Source organism: Peromyscus eremicus, chromosome 6 (assembly GCF_949786415.1).
Source record: "Peromyscus eremicus chromosome 6, PerEre_H2_v1, whole genome shotgun sequence".
Classification (NCBI taxonomy): domain Eukaryota; kingdom Metazoa; phylum Chordata; class Mammalia; order Rodentia; family Cricetidae; genus Peromyscus; species Peromyscus eremicus.
This window is the reverse complement of record NC_081421.1, coordinates 14,803,178-14,813,685: the sequence shown is the minus strand read 5'-3', so window position 1 is coordinate 14,813,685 and position 10,508 is coordinate 14,803,178. Positions and strand designations below refer to the sequence as shown.

The 10,508-nt window shown below is 45.2% G+C and overlaps 1 protein-coding gene across 1 annotated transcript in view; it reads left to right on the top strand.

Moving 5' to 3' along the window:
* Positions 1 to 6,198: 6,198 nt before the first annotated feature.
* The window catches only part of LOC131912910 (LHFPL tetraspan subfamily member 6 protein-like), a 153,679-nt gene continuing 149,369 nt past the window's right edge, over positions 6,199 to 10,508 (top strand). The window contains exons 1-2 of the mRNA XM_059265208.1: positions 6,199 to 6,434; positions 7,785 to 8,355. Of these exons, the coding sequence (XP_059121191.1) occupies positions 7,971 to 8,355 (385 nt within the window). The 5' untranslated portion in view covers positions 6,199 to 6,434; positions 7,785 to 7,970. The remainder of the gene's footprint in view (positions 6,435 to 7,784; positions 8,356 to 10,508) is intronic.

The window sequence follows — 10,508 nt, the reverse complement described above, 5'->3', positions numbered from 1 at the left end:
TAGAGATATTGATCTTCTGAGACATAATTGCCGAATGCCATTCCATTTCCATTCATTCGTTCACTCTAGTTGGCAAGTCAACCAAGTGTAGCATTTAAGATACAATCTTGGGCGGTTCAGCCCAATGTCAGCTTCGAGAGTCAGTTTCCTTGTTTTCTCTGTGTCTCACCAGCCCTGCTCTGGTGCTCCCAGCAAACTGGTCACCAAAAAAAGTAATAATTAAATGAATGTGCTAATATTGATTTTGTTATCACTCTCACTGCGTCTCTGAAGGGGTCAGTAAATCGTAATCTTCTACATCGGAAATCTGAACAAATAGAAGTGTGTGGGGGGTCACAGGTAGAGCCCAAAGTACTGTCCATCTCACTGTTGGTAGCTCATTAAGGCCTGTCACTCCATGAAGGGCAAACATGTCTCTGACCTGAACCTTGAGCATGGCAGGCATGTCCGCTCCTCGTGGTCTCTGCAGTAGATCAGAGAAAGGCTCCTGGGTTCCGAGATTGCTACTGGGGTGGGGATGTCACCAGGTACACCGCCTCTCCTGACTCTTCCATCTGCTTAGCTGACAGCTTTGAGGACAAGGGCCAGGGTTTGTAGGAAGTCAGAGAGCTGGGAGGAACTTTTCCATTTCACTACAGCTAAAATAGGAAACTACTTCCTCAAAGAAAACCAGTCCTTTGGGGGGAACTATGATACCAAGCTGTCAATTGTAAATTTCTTTTGTTACATCAGTCTACTAACATACTGGCCCACACAATGTCCTTTATTGTTATGATGGGGAGAATTAAGATTTCAAAATTCAGACACTACAACTGATTGATAGTTTATATTGTTGGGCATAAAAATCAGTTTTTTCCAGGAATGATAGCATGTACCTTTGACCTCAGTGCCCAGGAGGCTGAGGCAGAACTGCTATGAGTTCAAAGCCAGCCTAGGATATTTAACAATACACTGCCATAAAACCCCACAGAATGTAGCAATAATTCTTATCTCCATCAGTTGTCATCACAAAATGCATCTCTTACATACTTACATACTGTATGAAAACAAAACCCAAACAGAAAACAGGGAGAACTCCTGAAATGATGGCGAAAGAATAATAATTTCAAAGTAGCACAAGAATGCTGATTCTTTAAAGACCAAACAGTGTACAATGGACTGGTCATGTAGCCAAAATATGTATTATGGTCATTTCCCACTTTTGACAGCTCAGCGTGAAGCCCTTAGTATATTAAATGTGATTTAATGCTTCCTGATGTCCAACTTATGAATAAATTATTGATTTAAAATTTGTGTGCTACTTTAATGTATAAAGGAATAATATATAGAAATTACATGACATTTTACATTTTCAAGGTAATTTGCAAACTTTAAATGAATAATGCAGACAGCTCCATTGGGAGCAGGTCAGAGAATAGCACACGCATTATTTCCACGAGAGTGCCCAGGGAATATAGTCATATAAACCGCTATGTTTAGAAATTATACATAACGAGACAAATACAACTCCTCTGGGGGAAGGTGACTTTGAGTCTACAGAACGTTGAAGGAAATCCACAGGAAATGGAATGTGCATCCCCAGTTGGTATAACTATGGTAAGGGTATGCATGGCATGTTAGTATTGCTAACATGACTTGAAACAGGGGCCAGGGACCTTGTTCCTTGTGTAGAAGATGGATAAAATGGAATAAGATACCTTTGCAGTAGCCTTTCCAATCAGTCTCGGGATGGGATCTGGGAATCAGAAGGATTATTTCAGAATGAGGGAAAGGAAGGGCAGATGTAACCTCCAAGTGTGCATTTTAAATCTTGGATACTGCTTCAGTACTGGAAACTGTAGCTACAGTTGTCCAGCTGCCTACAGTCTTCTTTGGTACCTACAGTCTTCCTGCCTGCACTTCATGGGAAACTCTTTGCATCAGGTGATCCTACAGTACTGAAAACTTCAGTCTCTCCATTGTTCAAAGGTCTGACTTTCATAAACTGTTTTAAGACTATTCCAGTTTCTATTGCCACGCTTTTTAGAAAAGGCTTGCCTTTCAAATACATGCTGCGGACTATCTACCATGCTCCTACACCATTTGCTCGAGAACTCATGGACTCCCTACACTGCTGTGTCCTCTCTCTGCTGTAGTGCTTTGTCTAACTGCTTGGCTACAGTGCCAACCGCTTGCCTCAAAGAACATACTAACAGCAACTGAGCCAGGAAAAGCATACGGAAGGCCTCCAGAGAGTCAGACACAGTCCAGTGTTCTCCTGAAGGCATCGAGGATCCCGACTCTTCTCCATATTCTGCATCCTCAGCCCCACTTGGTTGAATTTTGTCCTCGTGTCTGTCACCTTATGACTGAAACATGGGTGCTCTGTGTGACTGAGATGCTGTCAAATCCGAGCACACGTGACGGTTCCACCACCACCACTTCTCAGAACTGTGATGTGGCCGGTCAACCCTCAGGGCAGGCTAGAAATAAAGGTTTTAGCTTTTACAGCTTCCTTACGAGAGACAGGAAAGACAGGACCAGGAAACAAAGTTGAACCTGCTAGCCATGGCTATTCCAATGGATATAAACTAAGAAATCACCTCTTCCTCTCCCCAGTGGCCAGAGATGCTTGGTTCTGTTCCCTGTGTTTCACCGTTACATCACAGAGCACACCTTATTTGTTGAAAAAGAAGTTCCACTTGTGCTACAGCAAGAGTAATACTCACATGATGTTGATTTATTCATTAATTCTTCCACTCGCGTTCAGCTGTTGAGCCTCTACCCACCATGCCAAGCATGATAGTACCATGCTGACTAGTGTGTATTTCTGGTCATTGAGCATATGTATTATCTAGAGTGCTTAGTTAGAGATTGAAGGGTGAATCTAATTAATCTTATCAATAAAAACCAGGAGTCAGCTATCAGGGCAAAAACCTGAAAGATCAAAGAAACAGAGGAGCAGCCACCAATGACCTCCTACCTCTCCAGATCCTCCGACCAAAAAGGCCGAGATCCCATCTCCACCCCACCTTATCACTTCCTGTCTCCACCTCCTGAGTGCTGGGATTAAAGGTGTAAGCCACCACCACCCAGCCTCTACGGTTGACTAGTGGCTAGATCTGCCCTCTGATCTCCAGGCAAGCTTTATTTGTCAGAACACAAACAAAATATCACACAAGAGATACAGTTAGTGGAAGGGGAAAAAAAAAAACACAACTATGGTGACTTAAACCATATTAATGCTTTATTGTTTACTTAAAAATATTCATGAGGATCTGGGCATCGTGGCACATGCTCATGATTCCAGCAGAGAGAAAATTCCAGAGGAGGTAAACAGCTGACAATGTGAGGGCGTTGGATCGTGTCTCTGTGGCCTTCCCCATCCTCACGAACACAAGATCATTGCAATGCCAAACATTTCATGCTTTAAGAACATGAGCAAAGACAGCCAGGAAGTGGGGAGAAATGTTCTCCTAAGCATTCTTACTTGAGCAAAGAACAGTTTTCCCAAGTCCTCCTTAGATTCACAGGCTAAAAGGGAGTCAAGCAGCCACTGCTAAATTTAAGGGATCTAGAAAAGCATCTGTTGAACAAGGGACATGGGACCAGGAATTAATATTGAACAGCCAACCGAAAGTGTTGTCACAGAGGCCTGCAGTCTGCCATATGCTTTTACCTTCGTGATCTCATCTCGAGACTCACTGGGACAGCTAGCCAAATGCTCTGCTCTGGAACCTGGAATGGGAGGCACAGCAGCATCTGCTATGTGGGAACTCCTGGCTGTGAAGTTAACTTAAAGATCCTATGAAGATGTAAATCGGATGCAAAGGTTTTTAAAGCTATTATAATGCGTGTTCTTGTAAAAGTATCCGTGCCAGCACCTGGAGGGTAATTTGGAAGATTTTATAGTTTGGGAAGATAATTATATGGCGGAATGAAAAGGGAACTAAGAGTTGTGCTAGACCCTGCTCTGAGTGAGATCCTGGAAGGATTCTGAGCCCATCTGTAAAGTCATGCCCTTGAACAAGATTAGATGACTCCTCGCTCCCTTCTCCAAGAGAACCCATAGTACCATCATGCTGACAGTTTGAAGTTCAGAAACATTGACTGTCATTGGTTTCAAGCTCTGTTTTATGAACAAGGTAACAGACTCAGGAAGGCAGGTCATTGTTTGTCTAAAATCTCTCACTTAAATTTGAATATCAGAATGTCAAGTCCCAGGAAAGGCAGCCCACATGATTTCACACATAATTAATATTTCATTCTGATGGGATTTACGGTTTTTTTTTACTTCATTTCTTATCTTTTTTGTATTAGCCAAACCTCTCTGAAAACAGCTACATCACTTAATAGAATGCAAATAATGAGATAACTTTTATAAGTCCATGTTTTAACCATATGCTTTCAAGTAAATCACTTGTTTCTCTGTAAAATAGTAACTACCTTCCTAGCTTTTTCCTCCCTTTTGTTGAGAATTAGATGAAGCTGTCTATTCATAAGCCTAGTGTACGGGCACACAGTAATGAAAGAATCTGCACTTGACATGGTCACTACTGATGCCTCCTGGCAATCCATGTCACTATGTGAAGTTCCTCTAAGCTTGAGAAAGTATCCTAGACAAGTTCTCCAGTAGGTAGAGTGTGAGTGTGTGCGTGTATGTGGGTGGATGGGTGAGTCTGGTTGCCACTGTATAATTTTGTCCACACTGATATCTGCTACCTCCACATTACGTAGATGGGCGATGTGTTATAACCAGGTGGGTGGTGCTTAGCTGGGAGTCAGACCAGTCATATGGCTACCACCCACACTCAGCAACTGGTGATTTGCACAAGAAGAATTGAAACATAAATTAACGAGAGAAAACTCCAACCCAGACCTCTAAACCAGAGATTCATGGGTGAGCTTGAACCATGGGACATTTTGAAACAAGGCTCCCCAGCCTGGGCCCTGTTCACATCTCAAGCTAGATTATTCTGGATGTGGCTCGCGTACTGTATTGAGCAGGATCCCTGGCATTTATGGACTAGCTGCCAGTAACACCTTCCCAGTCATGGGTCGTGGTTACCAAAACCATCTCCAGACTTTGTCAAATGTCTCCTGGGAACTATTCTTTGCCCTTCTCAGGAATTTTGTGAGAAAGCTTAATGTGTATTGCACTGTTTTCCTGGGAGGCTCATTACGTTCATCGTATTCTTACGAAGGATAGGCTTGGAATCACTTAAAACCTTTCAAACAATCACGAAAACAACCCCTGTCTCCAGCTGATGCTACCTAATTAAATGGTGCACTTGAAATTTTATTATGAAATATGCTCTCACTCAATTATTACTTCCAACTACTTGGAAAAGGCACATCACAAAAACTGTATCTGGGAAAGTATGTACTCCAAAAGTTGCCGTTCCCAGATGGTAGCTTCCTAAAATAACTGTCCTCAGTGGAGGCAGGGGTTAGCCAGTCACCTACAGAACAAGGCTGCGGCTTCCAAAGGGTTAAATGCTGATGTCAAGTCCGAACCCGGGCTGTTCCGGAGGAGAAATCAAAAGGAGCTGATTTTCAGAGAGGGAACCCAAAGGTTGTGTAGATTATAAGATTGATCATGGCGGGCGGGGGGGGGGGGTAGGGTAAGAGGAAGGGAAGGAGAGGGAGTGAGAAAGGAGGGTGTAAGAAAGCGGAGAGGGATATGGGGAGAGGAGGAGGGAAGGGAGTGGGGAACACCGGGAAGAGGAATATCTTGAAAGAGGTTCCCAAAGGTGTGCAGCTGTTGGGAGAGGCTGGCTAGAGGACTCGCCCGCCTTCTCTCTGGCTTGTCCCCCCACTGAATCCAGCAGCCTCGCGTGGTGTGCCCAGCCTTCTCATCCCTACGTCCACACCCTTCCATGGTCTCTGTCCTCCGAAGTGATCACTTCTCAAGAGCCCCTTAAAGCTCACAGACATCACTCTACCCCCTCTCGGAGGCTACTTCCCATCCTCGTCTCCTAAGGGCTGCGGGAACACTGCAGCTCTAGACCCCAGTGTTTGACCCAGAAAAGAATACAGGGCTAGGGTGTGGCCTCGGCGCCCCCCGAGGAGCTGCGGAGAAGGCGAGCAACTTTCTCCGTGATTTCCCAGTCTGTCTGCCGCCCCCACTCTCGCGCGTCCAGGGCTGCGCGGCGGGGCCAAGGGGAGGGGACAGCGGAAAGGGGAGGGCGGGGAGGAGGCGGCGCGTGCCTCGCCTGCCAAAGCTGGAGCCGGCATCCGCGCTGCTCCGGGGCCGTACGGCCACAGCCGGCGGGCTCTCCGAGCGGGTCCTCCTGACCCTCCACCCCGGCTCTCCAGAGTCGTCCCGATCTCTGTCTCGATAGTGGCGAAGGCGAGAAGGACAGTCTTCCGTGCCGCTCTGTCCCCGCCGGGGAAAGACAGCAAGTTGTGCTGCGCCCGGGACCCGCTAGGGACGGTGGCCGCCGCCCGGCCCGGTAAGTAGCGCGCGCCGCGACTCGGGGCCCCCGCACCCGGGTCCCTCCTGACTTCCTGAGCCGCTGGGTTCAGCTGTGGTCGGTGTCGGCCTCCGGGGGGTGCTGCCTTCCCATCCTTATCCGCCCCTTTCTCCGAGCCCGCTGCAAGAACTTCCTTGTGCCGCTTAGCATCCAGAGATCATTGTGTGTGTCCCTGGTGCTCCAGGGTGCGGTGGTTGTGCCAAGCAGTTTGCGGGGGAGCAGGGGGAGGGGGTGCGTGGGGGTCGCGGCTCTGAGTTGATCTGGACTAGGGCACCTCACTCCAGCTGAAGAAGAGGCCCTCCTTCCTCTCGCTCCTCCCAATTTCTGGTCCTTCTCAGACCAACTCAACTCCAGCCTCTGCTCAGAACTGACAAGATTTTTAAAACTGTAGCCAGAGGGAGCTCCCTTTGGGTAGAATCCAGAACTGAGGGCGAGAGAAGTGTTGGAAACAGAGTTTGCTTGTAGGCTCTGAAGCTGGAGTTAGGAAGCAGTTTGCAGATGGAACCCCAGGGTGGGTGTACTTTTGCATTCTTTGTGCGGAGTGTGTCCAGGTATGCAAGTCAACCCACCTCGTGGAACCCTTTGACTTAGCTGATGTTTGACACTGGGTTTTGGAAAAGTGTGAGTGCCCTCCCTAGTTAAGTTAAACACAGGTGAAATGACCAGCAGGTGAAATCACTGACGCCACTGAGTCCCAATAGGAGATGTGAAAATCACAGAGGCTTGCATTTACCCCTGGAAATTTAAGACCTAATGAGTTCTCGGTGTTATTGAGTACTGGGAGTGTGCGGTTCTATTCTAATGCATACACCTGGGTGGTAGATGATGTTAGTTAAATTTACATACTCTGTAATTGTAAGACGTTACCATCATTTTGCTTGGTTGGCGCACCCACCAAGAGATGCAGAGAAATTGCTAGGAACTAAGTGTGAACTTGCAAGCCAAATAAACAAACAGCAGTATGGTTCATTTTATTTTAATGTCCTGAATTATGTCTACTGCTAGTAAAAAAAAAATGCTACATTGCTTTTAATGTGAGTATGTGAAATGAATTCACTGGCTTGGCAAATAGAAGCCATTCATTTCTTTAAGTAAATAGCTGTCAGAGTTAATTTGGGAGCGTTTTACAGGAGATAAAGACATGGGGAAGCTTTGAGCTAGTTTGGCAAAACTTGTACAGAGATGCGTACAGAGTGCATTAATTCTTCCCACTTTTGAAGCATTGAAGGAAGTTTGACGCTTCTTAACTGAAAATTGTGGCACTTCTAGAGACCTATATAGAAGCTAGAGGTACTTAACTTTCACTGTTTCCTGTTGCTGTTTCACCAGGGGCCACCATCATTACTACAAAAGTATGAGAGCCTGATACCCAGTAAGACTGAAGATTGGCTACTGCTAGTAGCTGCATCCTCCTTGAAGAACTGTGCATTACCTGGGAGCTTCTAGCAACCAGCCGCCTTCATTCACACCTTCGGGACAGTCACGTTGGGTCCCCCTTGCATTGCCTGGTGAAAGATGGCACCCAGCCTGACTTGTACTGGGGTGATCTGGGCTTTGCTCTCCTTCCTGTCTGCTGCCACCTCCTGTGTGGGGTTCTTCATGCCTTACTGGCTCTGGGGATCACAACTGGGCAAGCCTGTGTCCTTCGGCACTTTCCGGAGGTGCTCCTATCCTGTGCAAGATGAGAGTCGGCAGATGATGGTGATGGTGGAGGAGTGTGGGCGCTACGCCTCTTTCCAGGGCATCCCCAGTGCAGAATGGAGGATCTGTACCATAGTGACAGGCCTGGGCTGTGGCCTGCTCCTCCTGGTAGCTCTCACTGCCCTGATGGGTTGCTGTGTGTCGGACCTCATCTCCAGGACAGTAGGAAGAGTGGCCGGAGGAATACAGTTTCTGGGAGGTAAGTGACTTTGCTAAACTTGAGTTGGTTCCGTAGAATCTCAAAGCAGTATTGAACATTATGTTTCATTTGTCTGCTGATGCAGTTGTGATTGACACTTGGAATGCATGGAGAAGTAGGTCTGAAATGGCCATGGTAATAGATGGAGTAGAGTCAAAGTTTTTTTACTGGAATTCTTTTACTTGTAAGGGTTCTTCATGCCCATTCATCCTTAGTACACGTACACATACACACACACACACACACACACACACACACACACACACACCCTTGGCCTACTGGGTACCATCTATGTGAGACAAGCATGTATAGGCTGTTTATTATATATGTACTGGGGAGGTGGTTTGCATTTAATAGCCTCTGGCTGCTTTTGTCCAACAGTAGACCCCTGGATTGTCTTTGCCTTGCTAGATACTTGAGGTCATTGGAGGCAAGGATTTCATAGAAAAACGCAGAAGGTGTTTGGTTCAATATCATGATCACGATAAGCATTAAGACTCTTGGTGGTTATAACATTGACCCTTGTTTAATTTTCCACTACATTTCAGAGTAAGTTTCAGCTGAGTTATAATTTCATCTTGTCAACTACGTTTTTCACAGTGTTACAAATACAGTTCTAGGCTGGTTATAGTGAGATCTTAACTTCTCTGGTAACTTTTTCTGTTGGGGAAAGAACAGAACACAGTGTTTAGAGAATGATGTGAGCTGTCCCAAATGGACTGGCTAGTCTCACTAACACCAGACAAAGTCTGAGTTTTTTTTCACTTGGCACTCTTCCAGAAAGTATTGCTTCAATATCTCTGGTCATGTGGTTCTAATTGCGCTTTATATATTTTCCACTGGGCTTTTTCACCTCCATCCTTCAACCTGACTGGCTGAACTTGTCTGATTTACAATATGCCCTGGTGAAATATGACAACCTCCATTGATGGTACAGACTGAGGGGAAACAGGAAGCCTGGAAGACCTGTAAAACTGCATTTGTAACTTCATAACAAAGTAAAAGTCTATTATTCTCACACTTGATATTTTCTTACAGTCTTTGGTGAAGAATCCAGAAGAAGAAAAGGCCTTAAAAAATGACCCTTTTTGTGGTGTCTGGTACAGATTAGAAAAACCCAGTGCCTTATTTCAGATTATTTACTGTAAAACTTTGTAAGTAAGTGTGCTGAAAATGGGTACAGCAAAGCAACTTTGTGTTTCCAGGCAAGACTTAGACTTACATGCAGTCCTTTGTTTTCTTATCTGGCATAAATTGCACTTTGCCTCCTTGTCTGTGCTGGGATCTGCTTTGGGTGCCTGACAATCTCTCCTGCCTGCTTCTCTACTCACCACTGTCTTTAACACATACATTTACACAGAAATATAGTAAAACTTTTAGGAACCATCAGGAGGTTGTCATTGAAAATGGAAATGTAGATACAGTGCTCAGAAACTTGTTGGTGTCACAGATTTTTAGAGCAAAAATAATGTGGAGAATATGGAGAGGAATTTTTTTCTTTGAGGATAAACTGGGCTTGCTGTTGTTTTACTTGGCTCTGGAAAAATGCTTAGGCAGTTTCATTTTTCTCCTCTTATGGTAAATATTACTTTCCATTTTTTTTTTCATTTTGGAACAGAGACTGCTATTATTTCTGGCAGAATAGGAAAATGCTTACAAAGAGAAATCAGCTTTTATTGATTATCTCTAAACGTGTAATGAAGGAAGGCAACAAGAAGGGAATCCGAGACCCTGGAGATTTATCCTTCCCTCGCTAAGCTAAGTATAGATTTTTTTTTTTAATTATATGGAGCCAACTCTTCACTTTATAGACTACCCAAGGGAACAGACAATTGAGAAAGTTATATACATTTTTAAATAATCATGCTTTTCTTTGTATATATGCTTCATGATCCTGTTTGGTAAGAGTTACTGACATTAAATTAGGGATAGATATCATTGATATAGTGGGCCCTCCCTCCCTCCCTCCCTCCCTCCCTCCCTCTTTATCATTTTTCCCGGTGTGTGCTTGTGTTTCTGCATGTGTAGTAAGTGGACATATGTCCCTTTGTAGGTGCATGCAGAGGCCAGAGATGGACATCAGGTGTCCTGCTCTGTCACTTTCCACCTTGTTTCCTTGAGAGTCTCTCACTGGATCTGGAGTTCAGGCAGAA